Genomic DNA, 22,201 nt, shown 5'->3' on the forward strand with positions numbered 1-22,201 from the left:
TCCAATATGCACATACCTTCAGAATGTTTAAAGGTCACAATAAAATCATCATGATTTTCACGAAATTGCACTGATTCTACCTCGCCGCCTTGACTTCGTCTTGTATTTTCAAAATAAAGACTCAACGTATCTGTTGAAGTCTTATCACTGAGTCCTTCAACTTTTATACTGCGAACAACTTCAACATCAAAGATCTTCCAATATTTTCCTTCACATTTGCGTCTTTCACATACTTCTCTCAACTTTGCTACATCTGGCAGAAAAGATAACAGGTAAAGCATGAAGTGATAAATAACAAAAGATCAGAATTTTAACTTATATCAGTCAATAAATATTATTTGAACACATTTAGTATTTATATACTATTTGATGGAATAATAATATTCTTTTGCATGTATTAAGACGTGTAAAAAAGTATCACAATTGATATCTAAAAGAAGACAAATGTATTACCTATAGTTGACCCGAAGGTAACGAGGGCTGTTCCAGGTGTTTCCCCGTGTATTATAGACAATGGCTCTAAATTCATTAGTGCAGCTATAAAGTTTGTGATGCATTCATTGGTAGTTGTAGCTGCGATTCCTGTTATATAAACTTTGAAGGGATCTACAGGTGGTGGGTGATATTCAGAAACATGCAGTTGACAGTCACATAAAATAAATCGTTGACCATTGTGAGCTCGTTTAATAACTTCCTTAGCATCTGTAATTGAAGAATCAATAAGACATTTAAAACAACGGAACATAAGAAATAAGATTGATGAGCACGCAAATTATATCATAGAACAAAAGGATAATGTGAATACAAATTTATTTGTATGTTAGTATTATTACTAATAATAACTAGAACTGAAGAAAGTATAATGCATATAATAACTAGAACTCCGCGAGTCGGATGTGTCGCCTTGTGAACAATGTAGTTTAGGAGAAATGGCCAGGACAAAAATGAAATATGAAAAATAACAAAGGGCAATAACTAAAAAAAAATAATAAGTGCAGAGCAGCATATCTGTGCACTGCATTTCTTATCAATAAGATCTATCATTCTATGATGTTTCAAGTCCATACCTTTCATACTTGAGGAGAAATGACCAGGACAAAAATAAAGAAAGTAAGAAAATCAACAAAGGGCAATAACTCAAAAAATAAGAAATGCAGAGTATCAGTTCTTATGCACTGCACTTTTTCTTAATGAGATCTATCATCCTATGAAGTTTCAAGTCCATAACTTTTATACTTTCGGAGAAATGGCCTGGACAAAAATTAAGTATGAAAATCAACAAAGGGCCATAACTCAAAAATTAAGAAATGCAGAGTACCGATTCTTGTGCACTGCACTTCTTCTTAATGAGATCTATCATCCTATGAAGTTTCAAGTCCATAGCTTTTATACTTAAGGAGAAATGGCCCGGACAAAATTAAAGTATGAAAATAAACAAAGGGCAATAACTCAAAAAATAAGAAATGCAGAGTACCTGTTCTTGTGCACTGCACTTCTTCTAAATAAGACCTATCATCCTATGAAGTTTCAAGTCCATGGCTTTTATACATTAGGAGAAATGGCCCGGACAAAAATAAAGTATGAAAATTAACAAAGGGCAATAACTCAAAAATTAGGAAGTGCAGAGTACCGGTTCTTGTGCACTGCACTTCTTCTTAATGAGATCTATCATCCTATGAAGTTTCAAGTCCATAGCTTTTTTAGTTTTAGAGAAATGGCCCGGACAAAATTAAAGTATGAAAATTAACAAAGGGCAATAACTCAAAAAATAAGAACTGCAGAGTACCGGTCCTTGTGCACTGCACTTCAGGTTATTGAAAGAAGCATGCATACCAAGTTTGAAGTCAATCAGACTTATAGTGACTGAGTTATGCTGCGGACAAGCTTTAGGGGACGCCGACGACGACGCCGACAACGACGCCGACACAGACGCCGCCGACGCCGCCGACAAAAGTAACCCCTTTTCAAGGCGACACAAAAATGTGATTTTTTCGAAATGTGACAATTTCAGTGAGATACCTTCATAATCCTTAAACTCTATTATAACTTCCGTCTTTTTCTCATTCATAACTGCACTAACTATTTCACCCCCGCCAGTCTTTTTCTTGTTTTCAAAATAAAGCTCAAGTGCGTCTTTAGTAACGTCCAAAGATAATCCGGTAACAAGGATTGTTCGGCAACTCTCTTCAGCACCTTCTGATTGTACGTTGTCATTCCCTTCCAAATTATCCTCACATTCATTGTCATCATATACTGACAGGCGGCTTTTCTTGGTATCGGTTGTACGTGGTTTTGACGGTGGACGAGTTCGAGGGGGAGCAGGAGGTGGAGCGGAAGAACGTGCCGAATCACTTACTGAATTATGTCTAAGAGACTTCAACTTCTCCTCATCAATAACATCATAAATATTTTCTGCAACAGAAAACGGAATATTATACATATATAATATACATAAAGAAGTATCAGCAATATTCAGAAATAAATAAAAATGATGGTTACTTATGAGGGACAATAATGTTAAGATGGCATATACTGGTAACAAACCATGCACCTTGAATGCACTTTGAACAGCATATATTATTGCTGGATAAGTCATATTTTTTCTTTATCAAAGATCAGAAATAAAAAAATCATTTTAAAATTTGAAAATTAAAAAAAAAAATAATCTAGTTATATTTAACTATTTATCTAATAAATAATGGTGGATATGGGATAATAAATAAAGTAACATTTACGAGTCTCACAGTATCAATGGTGAACATGTCATAAGAAAATTTACCTTCCTTATACACATTTTTTTCCAACTGTGTAATCTTCCGTTCCATGTTGTCTGATTCCTTATCAGAGGCAATATCTGTCTTGATTTCTCTTGCAAGACTGTACGGTCTAATATCCTCTGTATTGCCAAGTGTATCACTTGCTGATGTTTGTCTGGCCAGCCCACGATGATTACTGTAGGGGACATCATAAACATACTTTTCTGTTTCATTCAAACTTTTAGAACAATCATATTTCAATGGTTTTGACCCATCCTTTGTTTTGATGTTAGTTTCCACATTATTTGGTTCAGTATAAAGAGGAGCATGGACTGAATGTCCCTCATCTATAGCTTGGTTTTTCTCTTCGGTTGACTGTTGGAGACCTGGTGTGGGGAAAGGTTGTTGTTTTGGAATGTATGGTATATAATAGAACGGCATACCAGGATAGTTTTGTATTGGGTTGCCCTTTTCATCTATTTGCATTTGTTGCATCATACCAGGAAAAGGTATAGGATATATAGGCTGTCCTTTATCATTTACTTGGACAGGCATTGGCATCGGCCATTGGGGATGCATTTGGTACATCGGGTGCATTTGGTTCATGTTACATGCACTGCCTGGAGTTCCTGGTGATGTATCATTTGGTTGAGGTTGTCTCTGTCCCATCATGGTCATGTTAGATTCATATGTCGCATTCGATGCGCCATGAGAATTTGGAAACATTGTTCCAAAGTAAGGATATGGTACTCCCTGGTAAGGATACTGTCCTGTCTGGTAAGGATATGGACCTCCCTGGAAAGGATACGGTCCCCCTTGATTTATACCACTACCTGCTTGAACACCACCACCAGTTTCTAAATTAGTGGTCACTGGTTGTTCCTTTGAAGCTTCTGACTTTGTTTCATCGGTTTCATTATCAGTTTCCTTATTCACAGCTCCTTGTTCTCTATTTGCTTCTTCAAAATGATCCTGTTTTTCCATGTTATGAAACTCCATTGATTCATGTCCACTTCCAAACAAATCTACTGATCTCACTGATGCACTCATTGCTTTTTTAGACTTTTCAGCATCTGTTTTGGTCTCTGAATGGGTAGGACTAACATGTGTTTCATCGAAAGTGATTTCTTTCCTGTTCTCTGCTTGTTTTTTAGCATTGTTACTTTTTGTTTTGTCAAACAGATCATCAGGTCCCTGCATATTGTCCTTTGATACTTTATCACCGCTTTCAAACAATTCACTTGATGATACACTACTAACTTTTTCATCATCATAATACTCATTTCCTTCATGTCCTGATTTAGACTTTGACTTTGTTTTCGTGCTTTCCAATATAAGAGATGTTTTATCTGCTTTCGTGTATAAATCTCTGTCACTATCAAATGACTTTCTATCCGGTTTTCTTGTATCACGATCAATATCTATTGTACCTCCAGTGGTCCCTTTAGTGACAGTTTTATCAATATCCTCTTTAGATTTAGTTATCGTAATTTCATCTATTTCCTTTTCTTTCAATTCTTCAATACCACTGCCAAATAACTCACTTGTAGGTATTCGATCTTCTCCAATTGGACTGACATTCCTTGAAGTATTTTCTAAATTTAATTCATCTTTGACTTCGTCAGCTGCTTCGTTGGATTTTCCGCTATCAAACTGATCAGATGAATCGATTTCTGTAATCAAAGTTTCAAACTCATTCTGAAATTTCACAGTAAGATTTAAAGCGTCATCAAGTCCATCAGTCTCACGATTAGCATTTGCTACATCTTGCTCATGAATGTCATCACCACTATCTGTATCACTTTCATATTTGTAAGACTTAACATTGACAAAGGAATTAATGAATTCATCTGAGGTGTCAGTATTACAGTCCCGCGTCCTGAAACTGTCGCCCATATCCCAGTCTCCATCTCCAGGTGTTTCCTGTATAGTAACATTTGAATGAAATTAATTCTATACTTATTCTCTCATCAGGAACATATAAAGTACAGTAAAAACTCTGAAAACCGAGCCCTTTGAAAACCGGAATCTTCTGAAAACCGGACCATTTTAAAAGTCCCGTATTTTCTCCCTATATGTTCATTGAAAAAAATCCTCTGAATACTGGAACCTCTGAATTCCGAAAACCGAACGATTTTCTATGGTTTCTAATGCTAGACATGCATAAAAAACCGGACAGCAATTTAAATGCAGATCTAAACATAATCTCAACAGGTGACATGTTCATTTACCAGGTAATGGTCATCTTCTTTTATCTATGCAGGAGTGAAAACACCGCTAATACCCGGAATCCTCTGAAAACCGGACTTTTGGTCAAGTCCGGACAGGGTCCGATTTTCAGAGTTTTTACTGTATATACCACTAATAAAGTAAACACACTGCAAAGCAGCATACAAGACAAAAGTATTCGTTTTCAATACATGTTTCTAGTCAGTACAATTTATAACTTGAAACATTCGGATGAAATGTTTGAAAATAAATTTTGTTGAAAGTAAGATAAAAGCAGACAATATTACAACTTCATTGTTAAATAATATTTTACAAAGATTTGTTTTGCATCATAGAAAATATACTAACATTTCAGTTATAGATACTTATTCTTAGTTAATACATGTTCTAGATGTATGATAGTTTATAATTGTATAGCAAATGTTCCCAAACGATTTTCTCAACGTTTATATGATCCAAGTTCATGTTCTAATGTAAAACTACCAAGATTATAGTGAGAAAGTGTTAGTTTGTTGTTTTTTTTTCTCTAAATTTAACATACAGATCTATATTAGACAGTAATGAATGAATCCTTGTATTTACTTTTGGGTCCATAGGTTACGTCCGAACTTTACAAAGTGATATCCCAATTGTAAAAAAATTGCTTTAAATACCAAAAAGGTTTACACCGTACAATTGTGCATTGTGTACTTTACTTTGACTGATACATAAGCCTACTAAAATCCCAACGAAAACAGGTCTTGTAAAGTATATTTAAAAGGACAAAAAGGATCACAAGAGCACCGCTAGGCGGTGTATTATATGCCCGAAAAGTAAATATTAAGGTCATTTGATGTTGACCTTTGACTTTGTGAATCCAATATAAATATGGATATTTTATTCGATGTAGGCAATCATCCTATGAAGTTTGAAGGTTCACTGTTAGCCAAATGGAACTTAAATTATGCTCCAGAAACCACAATTTTCAGTGTTCAGGTCATTGTGACCCTGACCTTTGACCTTATGACCCTAAAATCAATAGGGGTCATGTATTGGACATGGCTGTTCAACTGTTAAATTTTACAGCTGTATGTTGATTAATACTTAAGTTATTGAGCGAAAACCATTTTCAGTTTTAAGATAATAGTGACCTTGACCTTTGACCTTGTGATCCAAAAATTAATAGGGGTCTTCTACTCAATATTGACAATCATCCTATGAAGTTTGAATATTGTGGGTCAAATAGAACTTAAGATGTGCTTCAGAAACCAAATTGCTAACAGACGGACATACCAACATTTGATATTTATGAGGCAAATAAGCTCATTAACTACACCTGGACATAAGTCCATAAGCTCATAAAAACAAACAAGAGGGCCATGATGGCCCTGAGGTCGCTCACCTGTATAAAGGCACCCGGAGCGGGGCAAGTTTAAACCCCAGGGCTTAAAGTTTTATTTGAACAAACTTGGAAGGCACCCATTAGAAGATGTTTCACGATGTTAAGTTTTTACTACACACATATAATAACAAGAGCTGTCGGTAGGACAGCAACGCTCGACTATTCTTAGAACTTGATAGTAAAAAAAATGCTTGATACAATTACCTCCTCCTGTTTACAGGTTGGGGTAATGATGGTGAACAAGTGTGCAAAGTTTCAAAGCCGTATGTCAATGGACTTTGAAAATATTTGAACTATTACAAAAACTTTAACGTAGATTCTAAGTCGAAAAAGGGGCATAATTCTGTCAAAATGCTTGATACAGTTACCTCCTCCTGTTTACAGGTTGGGGTCATGATGGTGAACAAGTGTGCAAAGTTTCAAAGCCATATGTCAATATACTTTGAAAATATTTGAACTATTACAAAAACTTTAACATAAGTGGTTACGCCGACGCAGACGCCGACACCGACGCTCGGGTGACTACAATAGCTCTACTTATTCTTATCGAATATAGTCGAGCTAAAAAACAACGATCTACCACCTCCCCCCCACCCCCCCCCCCCGCAGGGCCAATTTTAACCCAAGGGCTTTTATTTGAACAAACTTGGTAGACACCCATTAGAAGATGTTTCATGCTAAACATCTAAGCTCTTAAGCTCATTGGGTTTTTTAAAAGAAGTTTTTTTAAGTTTAAACTATACACATATAGTTAAAACCAATGACACCACTGGGGCGGGGCCAGTTTTTACCACAGGGCTTTTATTTGAACAAACTTTGTAGACACTTACTAGAAGATGTTTCATGCTTAATATCTAAACTCTAGCTATTTGGGTTTTTTCAAAGAAGATTTTTAAGTTTTTGCTATACACATATAAGGAAAATCAATATGACCCGGGGCGGGGCCAATTTTGACTCCAGGGCTTTTATTTGATAAACTTGGTAGACACCCATTAGAACATGTTTCATGCTAAATATCTTAGCTCTAGCTCTTTGAGTTCTTTAAAAGAAGATTTTTTAAGTTTTTACTATATGCATATAGGGAAAATCAATGACCCCCTGGGGCGGGGCCAATTTTAATCCCAGGGCTTTTATTTGAACAAATTTGGTAGACATTCATTAGAAGATGTTTCATGCTAAATATCTTAGCTCTAGCTCTTTGAGTTCTTTAAAAGAAATTTTTTTTAAGTTTTTACAATAAGCATATAGGAAAAATCAAAGACCCCCTGGGGCGGGCCAATTTTGATCCCAGGGCTTTTATTTGAACAAACTTGGTAGACACTCACTAGAAGATGTTTCATGCTTAATATCTAAACTCTATCTATTTGGGTTTTTTTAAAGAAGATCTTTTAAGTTTTTACTATATGCATATTGGGAAAATCAATGACCCCCTGGGGCGGGGCCAATTTTGACCCTAGGGCTTTTATTTGAACAAACTTGGTAGACACTCATAAGAAGATGTTTCATGCTAAATATCTAAGCTCTAGCTCTTAGGATTTTTTAAAAGAAGATTTTTAAAGTTTTTTCTTTCGGTTGCCATGGCAACCAGAGTTCTGCATGGAATTAAATTCTTTGAACAATTTTTAAAGGTGACCACCAAAGGAACATTCCTGTGAAGTTTGGATGAAATTGGCTTAGTGGTTTATGAGGAGATGTCATTTAAAGTAAAAGTTTACGGACGGTCAGACGACGGACGGACGGACGACGGACGGACGACGGACGGACGCCGGATGAAAAGCGATCACAAAAGCTCACCCTGTCACTGTGTGACAGGTGAGCTAAAAATAGCTCACAATATGAATTTTATGAGTTTTTGTTCTTTATTTAACTACAGAATGAAGCTCATAACTCTGATATGTTAGCTCAGACAGACAGATGGACGGATAGATGGACGGATGCCAGGGGGTATAACATAATATGCTCTAAATTCTTTCAGCATATAATAATGAAGACTTTGTTTCCTAATTGTTTAGTCATGCTTAACATTTGTGACAATAACTATTAATTTTTTCCATCACATGACAGAGTTATTTTTCAGAACAAATTGTTTTAGACTTATGACTTTAAACCTCTCATTTTTAAATTGACTTCTGAGCTATATAGTATTCGTAAGCATTTACCATTGCCTTGTTTTGTTAAACATGAGTGCCGCGTTATTTCAAAATGCATTATCAATTATCAAAGTAACTGTTCAGAAATATTGTTTTCGACAAATATTTGACATTAAACCTCTTATTGTAACATTTACCTTTGAGCTAATCACATTTTTCTCAGATTGTTTAAACAAGAGGGCCATGATGGCCCTGAAATCGCTCACCTGTATATAGGCCCCCGGGGCGGGCCAGTTTTAACCCAGGGGCTTTTATTTAAACAAACTTGGTAAACACCCATTAGAAGATTTTTTAATTTTTCCTTTGAGGAAAATCAATGACCCCCACCCCTGGACGGGCCAATTTTGACCCAGGGCTTTTATTTGAACAAACTTGGTAGACACTCACAAGAAGATTTTTCATGCTTGGTATCTAAACTCTAGCTCTCTGGGTTCTTTAAAAGAAGGTAACTAGTTTTTACTATACACATATAAGGAAAATCAATGACCCCTAGGGCGGGGCCAATTTTGACCCCATGGCATTCATTTATTTGAACAAACTTGGTAGACACCCATTAGAAGATGTTTCATGCTTAATATCTTAGCTCTTTGGAATTTTTAAAAGAAGATTTTTTAAGTTTTTACTATAGACATATAAGGAATATATATGATCCCCCCCGGGTGGGCCAATTTTGATCCCAGGGATTTTATTTGAACAAACTTGGTAGACACTGACTAGACGATGTCTCATGCCAAATATCTAAGCTCTAGCTCTTTTGGTTTTTTAAAAGAAGATTTTTTACTATATACATATAAGGAATATCAATGACCCCCCGGGGCGGGGCCAGTTTTATCTCCAAGGATTTTATTTGAAAAAACTTGGTAGACACTGACTAGACAATTATTCATCTGTAGCTCTTTCGGTTTTTTAAAAGAAGATTTTTTAAGTTTTTTCTTTCGGTTGCCATGGCAACCAGTGTTCTGCATGGAATTAAATTCTTTGAACAATTTTTAAAGTTGACCACCAAAGGAACATTCCTGTGAAGTTTGGATGAATTTGGCTGAGCGGTTTATGAGGAGATGTCATTTAAAGTAAAAGTTTACAGACGGAACCCGGACAGACACCGGAAGGAAAGCTATCACAAAAGCTCACTATTTCACTTTGTGACAGGTGAGCTAAAAGCCACAACCAAATAAGTTCTGTACCTTGATGTTTCATACCCATATTGGACATTTATCTTTAAGTGTTGACCTTTTGCTATAAGTTACAGTTATATTGGTATTGCCTACATCCTCTCAATTAGACTGATAGTTGTAACAAATTATTTTGGAAACCTCAAATCCCTGGTGAGGTTACAACCCACACTCACAGGACAGTAATTATGTGGCTAGAGGGACAATAGGTAACTGTTCTTTCTCTTTGATGTCATTCATTCCGTAATGCTTTTATATGGCTATTTTCTTTTTGTGGCTAAAAAGAACAATAGAGAGAACAATAGAGTAGCCACATTATTACTCTCCTGTTAGAACGTCCGGGTAAGCAGAGAAAGGCATCATTTTGCATTTGGTCCCTAAATATCACATTGACCTTTGAGGTACCAGTGCACCATATTTTCTGATTGGCGTTGACATTTGTGCCAAGTAATCTAAAACAAGTTAACAAACCAGACAAGATGAAACTGAACTGAGAACCAACAATGAGCTAATGACAAGTGTGCTGACAAAATTAATACTTGAAAATGTTAATTGAATACACTAATGCCCATATTAATAACCTGATTTATCACATAAACCGGGGCTCAGAAGTGTAATAAAGCCATTTAATAAAAACGATATTACACTAGTGTAATAACACTTTGACGTGAAGTCATTTGTGCCATATATAAATATAGCGTTTATAACGTGCTAAAATAAAAGTTACACCAAAGGCGCATCAATGAAAAATGACTCATTTAACTATAAACCGTTCTCTTTTTGAATATGTGATAAATAGAATATTATATTCATGTAGGTTCAATACCAAATTTAATGAACTCGTTGAATAAAGCAATATTATGCTCGCAAGAGGCTTGCATAATATGATTTTATTCAACTTGCTCAATAAATTTAGTATTAAACCTACACTCATTCAATATCCTCTATAAATATAAAAGCATGATTGTTACCTCGGACCATTCATCGGGTATAATACATCCGGAACAAAGATCTGGTAGTACCTTACATCCTCCCCTGATAGCATCACTCACCCAGGGACCGCTCTTTATACATTCACTAGCATCTGAAATATTATTATATCTTCTTCAGTGTTTATTACAAGTATGAATATAATATATCCTTGTATACAAACCGTGCACGTGGGATAACGTCAACAGAGAAAAATACATGCAATTACAGAGCAGAGACATAGTTATCTGAATCTGAACAGAGCAAGCACCATGATTTGGAAAGGCCATTTTTTTTAAAAGAATGATTTAACTACATTATGATCTTATAAGGATTTTACGCCAGCTAACGGTACAGGCCAGAATATCTAGCTCGTGGGTAACTGTTTACGGCGGTTGTTATCAGGCTCATAAGAGTTTCCGCTAAACAGTTATCTGACAGCTAGATATTCGTGTCTGTGATGACAACCAGTATTTGATTTTTTTTCTGACATTAGTCATATTTCGAAAAGAAAGCATTTTCATTTTGGCAATGCCATTTGACAATCAAATTACCGAGACCGTCATTAAGTCAGTCTAAAATGTATACCAGCGTGCAAAAATTTTACTAGTACATATTTTGACATATCAACTGCATGTAATACATGCACAGAAAGAAAATTTATGTTTTAAATGGAAGATACTATTTTCACGTTCCAAGTTGGACAGACAGTTATACACGTTTAGCATTGCTTTGTGGTAGGGGGCTTTGAAATTATTTAATTTAATAAAATAAGAAAATTTAAATTTAAAATTCAATCAACATTTTAATGATTATATGCCATTTTCAAGTTGGACAGACAATTGTACATGTTTAGCATTGCTTTGTGGGGGGCAGGGGGGATAGGGGCTTTCATTTAATTTAATTCAAAATAAAAAAAATTAATTTTAAATTGAAACAAAGTTTACAAGGTTCCAATATTTAAGATGGATAAACACATTAGACTAAAATCATAGCATTTAATTCTACAATAAAGATTAGTCAAAGCATTTATATACTCCTTCCTCATTCTGTCTTTAAACAAGTTTCAAGATCTGCATTATGAATTCACTTTATGAAAACATATGAGCCGCGTCACGACAAAACCAACATAATGGGTTTGCGACCAGCATGGATCCAGACCAGCCTGCGCATCCGCGCAGTCTGATCAGGATCCATGCTGTTCGCTTGCCGACCCTATTACAAGTAGAGAAACTGATAGCGAACAGGATGGATCCTGATCAGACTGCGCGAATGCTCAGGCTGGTCTGGATCCATGTTGGTCGCAAACCCACTATGTTGGTTTTGTCGTGACACGGCTCAATTATATTAAAGAATTGTCCAATGTGATTGTCTAGATAAAATAGCTGAATATATATATTTTACCTTCCTTTGAGTAAAAGAGAACAATCCATCTGACATCATCACCAAATTCAATATGTCTGTGAAGTTTCTCGTATTTGCCAGTATACCGGAAGTCACCATGAGCGAAATCAAGTGTGTCTCTAACTGCACGTTCTTCACATGTATGGGGTAAGTTCTTCAACAACACACACCGCTCTTGTAGTTCTGACATTGTTTAACTTCTTTCATCCAAAACTTGCATGAAGTTTACATAATTGTCTGTAATATAGTAAAGGAAACATAGATATATTAAATACAATTTATCAAAATTTTGATCAGATATTTATCAAATTTTGATCAGATATAAACTTAATACACCTGAGAGTTCTAATGTCTTTTCAGCAAATATAGTGTTTGCTGCCAAACAAATAAAAGTATACGAGTGTCATTAAAGGCACATTATGCCTTCGAAATCCTTACTATTTAAATTCTTTAGAAATGTCCTACATGTTCTTAATAATGTTTTGATAATGGATTAAGAGCATTTTAGATGTTTAACGACTGACGAAGTAGCACGGAACATGCAATTATATGTCTTAACGGTAATGTAAACAAAGTACATAGTATTTTGACTTCCATAAAATATACTAATTCAATATAATTATACCAATTGCCAACATAACAAAATCAGCAAAAGATCATTTATGCATATAGCAAAAAAAATTATTTTGGAAACTGTAACAATATACCAAAATTTAATAAAAAGTTTTTGAAAAATAAATATGACATCATTTCTGAGGTATAAAGGCCTTTATGTAAAATATAAAAGCGCTTCACAACAGGAATGAGGATCTGTGAAACAAAATAAAAAATCTAAACTGAATGTATATTTAAACTTTTGTTTGTAAAGTCAATAGGTGACTGGTCCTTCCTATTATGTTTACAGATAAAAACACTGACTACATTATACAATGCCCATATCAATACTACGATAAAATGTTAAATACAATCAAGTAGGTCATGTACAAGCTGGGACCAAAAATATATCATTTTTGTCCAATGTACAAGACTTATCAATTTTTATTTCATGATTTCCAATGTTTTATTGTAATATATCAGATAATTATATTCTGATAAACCACTAGTGAAATTTATAAAATATAATTTTCACTGTAGCCGGACTATATTTGAATGCGGATGAAAAGAAAATCATACCTAAATGGAATAACAGGCAGAAATAAATGCCGTCATGCGTAAATTTTGTTTCTTTAGAAAAAGAAAGTCTATGTCGCCATACATCATGTTAAAAATGTAACAAAATTGGAGAAATTTAACAGAACTATAATTATTTCAAAATTGATGATGTGACGTCATGATGTGATGACGTCACAAAGGTGAATGCGCGACGTTACGTGTAATAATCAGTAAAAGATACTAAAATCACTTAAAAAGCATGAAATAAAAAGAAAATTTATTTGTTTTACAATATTATAAGATTGAAATATATTTCATTCGTGAACACCAGCTATTATATTTTCACTTGTGGCTACGCCACTCGTGAAAATATTGCATCTGGTGTTCACACAGTGAAATTATATTTCAATCTTACATGCAAAACAAACAAATATCTTCTATATAATCCCACATTATATAAAATGAAGTACATGTATTATAAATATGTTTCAGGACTATATGGTAATAAAGAGCACCTGTTCATAAGGTGCTGGATAATAATTTTGGTCTTGGTGATTATTTGATCATTATTGACAATACAAATGAGCCGAACACCTATGCCTAACAACTGTATTTGACTTAAAAACAGTTTATAAATAACTAACCTAGATTGCCTTTTACTTATACAAAGTAGTTCCATAAAATGTCTGTTCAGAGGAAGCTTTATATTGTATTATGTTGTAAACTTTTGCAAATTTAAACTATTAAGGATAAATACCAAACTACTATTTTTCTCATTATATGTTTTTCCTCGTTTTTAACAAAACAGAATATTTTAACCAATGTAATAAATTAATCCAGCTAATTGTACTATGCAATGAGATATTGTGCTATTTTGTGTATGGGCAATATCTCCCCTCTGACCCCGAACAAAAATATCTCAGATCTAACTTTGGCATGTCAATATATTTTAAAGGCCCATTATGCCCTAGAAATGCTTGAACTTTTATTTTTAATAGCTTTTTATTTTCAGTGTACTTTTATAGTTTCAAAAAAATACTCATTGGCCAATTACCTGAGTCAACTTTTTCTTCTGATGCCTTTTTGGCAATTAGTACAAGTATAGTGATTCAATATTTAGCACATACTGTACATGGAAGTCAAAATACTACTTTGTTTACATTTTGTTACTTTTGTGACAAATTAATTCACATTTAGTGCTACATCTTAAAAAAAAAACAAGCATCAAAAATGTTCTAATACCGTTATTTAAATGTTATAAAACTAATTGCCCTTTCTAAGGAAGTAAACATCTATTTGTTTTTGTGGCATAAATTCCCTATAATTAATGTGCCTTTAACTATGTACAGATAATAAATTAATCATTCCTATCAATAAGTGTATTTACAGGTTGAGGTACACAATGTAGTCCAACTAATTGTACAGTCATCTATTTTATGTATGGGCAAAAATCTCCTCTCTTAGAAGCAAGAGTCTGACCCAGAACAAAAATATCTCTAGCTTTACCACGTCAATATACATTCATATATACGTCATAATAATATGTATTTTGACTAGTTATACACAATGTAGACCTAAACAAAACATTTTCAGTATTACAAATTCACAATATAAACTACCTGGAAACCCTTTCTTCAAATGGTGTGTAACCCATTTACCTGTCCTTACTTGAATAAAGATAAAATGTACTGTACTCAGTACCGTATATACATGTATGTAAACAAAGCAAACGAATTTTTTTAAAAAAATCAAAAACGAAAGTAGGTTTCTTAATAAACATTCATTCTTTAAGTATTTCAAGAGGTTTTCGAAATAAGACGTAATAAGACATACATACTGGTAGATATAATCATAGTTAACTTTAAAATGTTTCACAAACATTACCTGGATACTTCTATAAAGTAGTTAAGTATTTCTATACAGTAATAATATACAGATATAAACTACGTAAATTTAATAGAAATATTTAAAGCATTAACCTGCAAGATTAAACCATTTCCGTTCGAATATAACTATCTTATAATACACATTGTTTAAACTATCATAATAATACACACATAATAACAATCTGCTGCTATTCTCTTCCTGGTTAACACAAGTTAAAGTTTTCGAAAAACAAAAATATTTATCGCTCCTACTTTCGTTTCCAATGTGAGCTAAATGCAATCCACTACCGTTTTTCTACAATACAGTACACAAGTAAACAGCGCAGTGTAGAACAGAACAGTACAGACCAGAATAGAATAGAATAGACCAGAATGGAATAGAACAGAACAAAATAGAATAGAATATTATTTATTTCCAATCATTGGCCTTTACAGGCATATAGTCACATAATAATGATATTGAACAAGATGTACAGAACTAAAAACATTAACAAAAGACTTTGTAACAATCAGAAACTAAGGCATATTAAATGACAAAAGTGAATAAAAAAAAAGAAAAGATATTCAAGTAAGCCAAATAATTCACTTTCTAGATCTATATAGGTTCAACCAGATATTACGGGTTTTTTTAGAAATTCGAGTCTAGCTGGATAAAATTTGCTACAGCATTAATAGTATCATCATTCTCAACGCTGGGCACTCACTGTTTATATATACATGTAACTGTTATAATATTAATTATAATTTTCATCTAAATTGGCATGTATCCGAAGATTATTGCATTTAAAATACAATACAAAGAAAGTACAAAAACGTGAATTTAAACATATAAACAAGGAAAATGAATTAGTATATTGGAACTTGTGGTTATATAACGTAAACAAGGAAAAAGAAACTACAACATAGGAAATTGTGGTTCTATTTATTATATACTTATAAATGAAATATTGTGAAATATTGATGAAATAAAATGCATATTTTCATTTTCCGTATTTTCACTGTAAAAATTTATTTTTCACTGCAGTGAAACATATTTTCCGTATTTTCACTGGTGTCTTGCCGGACTACTTTCTTTTAAATTCTGCCAGTACACAAAATTTAAGGGAAAGTCTTTCAAATTTTAATGTCAAAAAAGAGAAAAATGTATATAATAAACAGAAAATTCAAGTTTTTTCTATTAATACACGATTAATTTTCATCTTGTGGCATGAAAATTACCATATTTCACTCGTGGCTACCACCACTCATGAAATATTTATTTTCATACCACTCGATGAAAATAAATCATGTATTTATAGAAAAAACTTGAATATCCTCTATATATTTGAGTCATTTAAAGGCTTAATTACCACCACATGTTAAGACTCTGATTTTATTCTCAAACTTTCAATATTGATTAATTAATATATATTATTTCTAATAAGCTTACCCCGCATGACTTAAATTTATTTTAGGCCAGCTCAGCTCAGCGACTGCCACACAAACATTTCAAATTTCATATTGATGCGCATGTACATGTTATTTTTATAAACATATTTTTATCGTTTAATATATATATCAGAGCCGGGCAGTCTTACTGAAATAAAGATTATCTTATCTGTATTATCAAAACTACAGGTTTTAGAACAATGTACAAAGCCCTCCACCGGGGTGGCCTATTGTATATTTGTAAAATTGATATAATTTTCTCCCAATAACAAGTTTACAATGTAACGTTATAGTCTGATTTTATTAACCTGTCAATTATGAATACATTATAGCACTCATTTAAATATTCGATTCCACTTCGGTTCTGTCCGTATAGTTTACGAGAATTGATAGAAGAAGAAGAAGAAGAAGAAGAAGAGAAGAGAAGAAGCTAATAGCTTTGGCACGATTACGCATATCATCCCATAGATTATCTGTAGAATCTGGAAGATGAAGAAAACCAGAATGTGTTCCTTTAAATGAACGAATTTGTCATATATGTAATACATTAGAAGATGAATACCATTTTGTACTTGTATGTAATACATGTATGTTTAAAGAACTTCGTACACAATATATCAAGAGACACTATTGGAATCACCCTAGTAATTTTAAATATATTGCTCTTATGACTACATAAAATGTAACAGATATTCGTATTTTAAGTATTTACACGTATCATGCTTTTATCAAACGTCAGCAACAGATCGATTCACTGTAGATTTGCCAATTTTACATGTAGATTTGTCTATAGCATAATGCTAGGTTAATGCTTACTAAGACAAAAATACTATAATAGTACTTTGTAACTAGAAATGTGTCGTCACGCCACGGATGCCCCCGCATGCAGCCAAAATTTCAGATGTTACAATATTTAGTTCCAAATTTGTTTGCACAAATCCTCATTTTCGTGTTGTTGTTGTTGTTGTTTTTTTGTTGTTTTTTTGGTTTTTTTTTTAATTCTGATTATTAGGTTAAGCGTACATGAAATGGAATTCTAGTATGTTGTAATAATCTGTGATGTTTGATTGTAGTGTGATATTTGTTTTTAATCAATTATTATCTTATCCATATTGATATGTGCTTATAAATTAATTCATTTTACAGAGTCACTCATAAATGTACATTGATCTTCTTAATCCTTTTATAAATTTTCTTTTATACAGACTGTTTGTTTGCATTGTTAAAGGATACTCTGTTATGTCGGAAAATAGCTTATATAGCTAATGTTTATACGTTTTTTGTAACCGACTATAAATAAAGATTATCTTATCTGTATTATCAAAACTACAGGTTTTAGGACACTGTACAAAGCCCAGTGAGAGTCCGGGGTGGCCTATTGTATACTTGTAAATTTGATATAATTTTCCCACGTATGTATACATGAACTGTATTACAATCTGATACATCATAATATTTTATACACTGCCATTAATCTATAAAATAAGGACATAAGAAAACATGCGCGGGTCTAGCAGGGGTACGGGTGTGGGGCTCTCCCTTCCCCGGGCACATTTGATTCGGCTTGTTTGTAAAGGACCCCTCTAAGATTTGGATATAACTTAAGCGAAAATTAAACAAACTTTAATAGTGAAATTAGCAAAATCTTACTCATTACCCCCTTTATAAACGTAGTAAAATGTCGACCCCATCCGACTGATTCGTTTACAATAATATCCCTGGCACAATAATTAATGCGCGAGGTATAGCCTATTGTATACAAAACTTTTTGGTGGATTGCATATAGTGTAGAAGGGAAATAATCCTTCGCCCCCCCCCCTTAATTGACAAAGTACACATCACAGTTATGTCCCTTGAATGTAAAAATCGATATCATAAAAGCGCATGTTGTTCAAGGGAAGGAAATATTAACCACGACCGACGCATTGTTCGTGATTCCTTCCTCTAATAATTTGTATTCGATTACATACAACAAACTGGTAAACTTTAGATCATGTACTTTATTGACATCCTTCTTTTAATTAATACCGTTCTAATTACTATTATTAAAATTCAAACTCCAAGTCCCGTTTCATGTCTATCATCGGTTATATATAAATCTTATACTGCATTGTTACAAAAAAAATTATTCATTTAAAAGTAGTAAAATGTCAACCCCTTCCCATCCCCACCTCCTTTAATGTGTATGACCAAGCAGTAAATACAAGTCATTTTGTTCAAAGATTTTGAAAATTTAAACATATTAATTTAAGCTCTTCAAATATTGTAGGAAATAAAAAGTATCTATCTATCTTCGAAGTACTCCTAACGATGCTCAGTGGGGGGGGGGGGGAATCTGGTGCAAGAATTTATTCATCTACTATGATTAAACATCCGATATAATTATAAATGCACAAAGTATAAATGCTGCACTTGTAACCAATTACTGTAGAAAGGAAATAACCTTTCTAACTACACACCAGTTACGTCCCTTACAAATCGCATTATATAATAAAAAAATCTATCTCAAAATGTTTGAAAGTTTACTGCGTATCACAGAGCTATATTTGAATATTATACAAGTCCCTTTTCAGACTAATGTTTTTGAGTCACGGCAAATCGTACTCTCTTTACCACCATTATTTTATTAACAAGCAAAGTCCACAATAGTTTTTTTTCTAGAATCAACGTTTCACCAAACGTCGTTTGAGAACGAGCGTTTTGATTGGTTTTAATAGCCTCATAAATCGTGAGGCAACCAATGAAAAAAACTGTAAATCCCACGGCTGTTATATGTTAATGTTCGACCGTCTGTATCCGACGATGGTTATTATTGTAAATATCATTTAAATCCTTGAGTATGAATTGGGCACGAATAGGTTCTTCTCCCAATCACAATGAATGTGCCGGCTGATCGTGGTCTACACCGGTGGCAGATTCGATTTCTACCAGTAGGCAAATACATGTACATGTATGTTAGAAAAAATATAACCAATTAACAGATCCCTGTTCTGGTTAACCACAAACATTGACATGTGCTCTAATGGTAACAAATATATTGTGGCGAAATTAATATTGTAGTCCATTAATCTGATCATTAGAATTAGCGAGATTAGGGATCTATGCATATTCTTTAAAAAGGTACTCGGCCGAAGTCAAACGTACTTGTTAACTTGCATAGGATCCGCTACTTCTAACCATGCTAACCGCAAAAGAACATTTTATTCGTCCTCAACAGTTTTATTAATTGTCATCTTAGATTTAAACAATATTACTTTAAGTTACATTATTCGATTTTAATCAAAATAGAATTTAATTTGAATAGGAATTTATAATAAAAAAGATTAAGTAGATATTGAACGAGAATTTTGTAACTGTAAAATAGTCGAAAGTTCGTTTCAATCGTCTTATACCCGGTTCGAGACTAGAACAGGTTAGAAGAGAAACCCAATCGAACGCAAAAGTATCAAAAAGGCGATCTGTCATATTTAATTTCATACTTGGATCCTACATATTACCGGACAAAATAGTTAAATCATTCCTTATCATAAATCTGTTTTTTCGCTGTAACTTTTATTTAGAATGATAAAAAAGAATGACATTTTACCAAACTAATTTTGGGTTCTTAATACGCGTCAACATTTCTTTATCAAACATGAAATTAAACATTTGACCATAGAAATCATTTAAAGTAGGGCATTATAAGAGGAAAAAAAATCGTGTAGACAACACAATTAACCGGACATTGTGTTTTCAAAATTTTTGAAGTCGTGAATTGAAATTTATCTTTTAATAATCAGTAAGGAAACTACGACTATTGAATGGCAAGGTTAAGATACTGGAAAACCCCCGAATGACACTAAAATAGACGCGGTGTAATTGAAATTAACTATAAACTCAATTAACGATATGATTCTTCATGATCCTTAAACGTATGTAAATATTCTGTTCTTTGTTATACAGTTTCCTTTTGATCATCATGTAGCATATTACAAAAACCATAAAATCTATTTTATTCACATTTCATGTAGAGTTTCCTCCCATGTGCGTAACCCGTTTCCTTATATGTTTTTTTAATTTGCATTTTTTTTTGTAAAAGACAACAACGAGATACTGTTGGGACTAAATTTAATTTTTTTTATCATGAAAATATGTTACGATTGTCTCCTGAGATAACGTTGAGAAGAATTATAAGAAAAACCTATCTTAAATCAAAGCACAGAAGGCGCTGAATTTGTTTGGGTCTCAGAATGTCAGAAAGGTGAAGGTTGTCAGATTATAAACCAATTTTTTTTGTATAGTGCCACCAATGCTTTCCAAGGTTTTAACTGTAGTAAATTGGCTATAAGACTAATTGCAACACTGATAGGAAATTCAATGTTTATTTGACTTAAATTTTTTTAAAAAAAAAGTTGCCTCAACTGGGATTTGAACTCCAGACCTGTCGATTCATAAGCGAGCGTGCAAACCTCTCGGCCACGGTGAAGTTTTATGTTAACGGCCTGAAGAAAACCGTATTATTCTAAATTAGGGTTTGTAACACGCTAAACCTGTTGTTTAACACAGATGTAAATAATCATGGAGCTTACTGTAAGCATGTATATCTATAAAGAATGAAACAATATTAGAAATCTTCGACCATTCGGAAACTACTTTGCTTGAAAATTAATGCGCCTGTCATTTGACAATCTTTACGCATTGATCTCCCCTGAATTTTTCGGCGTTAGTGTACATATAAAGGGAAGTAACCACTTCAAAAAAGTGGACTACTTTAGGCATTTGCAATTAACAGCATTAGGCTCTGAAATTTCGCTACCATTATTTGTTTGGTCTGACGACCCAAACAAATAAAAAACATTAACGGCCTCAATATTCGGGCATGCGCAGAACAGATTATTTCCCCGCATGACCAGGTCATGAAATAACTAGAAAACAAAAGGGCATGTTAGTAAATAAAGAACTGAATCAATAATATTTACCTGAGAGTGGTTTTGTTGTTATTTACTTTGAAAAAGAAAGTGTGTGTATGATGCAGACCAGATGATTTTTTAATCGAAGCAAAAATAAAGCACTATTCGACAGAAATAGATTCGTCCGGTAAACTGATTAAATATGAAGGATCCCAGTGCATTTATTGAAAAGATGTTAGAAACATCTAGAAAACATCATTACTGTGTTTTTTAAATTTATTCTGATTTATCTTTTTCCAACACTTCTTGCCATCGCGCAATCGAACAGACCTCTACCCGTAACGGAAGCTCTTCTAAAGTATCAATCGAACAGGCTATTAAATGAAATTTCTGCCCATATTCATTTATTTGCTGTTAATTTTAGCGGAAGTCAAAGTCTTCGGCTGAAAAAATCTTAATGAAACTGGACCGTGCTACTATGATAACAGCACGTTATCATTCTGAACGCCTCACCGTTTATGAATAGACCGGGGTTAGACGGAAAGCTTCCGTAATGCTTCATTTAATTTCAATTAGGTATTTGACAGTATTTGTCTAACAATGATCCCTACCAAGGTAGACTAAATGAGATTTTTTTTTCAAAAAAAAAACTGTTATGAACAAACATACTTCTCGTGTTAATGATTTGATATTTTTTTTAATTTATGAATACCATAAAATTTTACCCTCATAAACTTTTGACGCTATCTACTCTAAACTTGTTGAATTTGTATATTAGATTGTTC

The 22,201-nt window shown here is 33.4% G+C and overlaps 1 protein-coding gene across 1 annotated transcript in view; it reads right to left on the reverse strand.

Annotated features, from left to right (window-relative positions):
- The window catches only part of LOC132755439 (protein mono-ADP-ribosyltransferase PARP14-like), a 34,650-nt gene extending 19,301 nt beyond the window's left edge, over nt 1–15,349 (reverse strand). The window contains exons 1-7 of the mRNA XM_060746301.1: nt 15,193–15,349; nt 12,062–12,298; nt 10,660–10,772; nt 2,780–4,679; nt 2,020–2,412; nt 454–702; nt 17–253 (exon numbers count right to left, since the gene is read on the reverse strand). Coding sequence (XP_060602284.1) covers nt 17–253; nt 454–702; nt 2,020–2,412; nt 2,780–4,679; nt 10,660–10,772; nt 12,062–12,251 — 3,082 coding nt within the window. The 5' untranslated portion in view covers nt 12,252–12,298; nt 15,193–15,349. The remainder of the gene's footprint in view (nt 1–16; nt 254–453; nt 703–2,019; nt 2,413–2,779; nt 4,680–10,659; nt 10,773–12,061; nt 12,299–15,192) is intronic.
- Nucleotides 15,350–22,201: the final 6,852 nt, after the last annotated feature.

Source organism: Ruditapes philippinarum, unplaced genomic scaffold (genome assembly GCF_026571515.1).
Source record: "Ruditapes philippinarum isolate M1 unplaced genomic scaffold, ASM2657151v2 ctg1397_1_1_1_1, whole genome shotgun sequence".
NCBI lineage: Eukaryota > Metazoa > Mollusca > Bivalvia > Venerida > Veneridae > Ruditapes > Ruditapes philippinarum.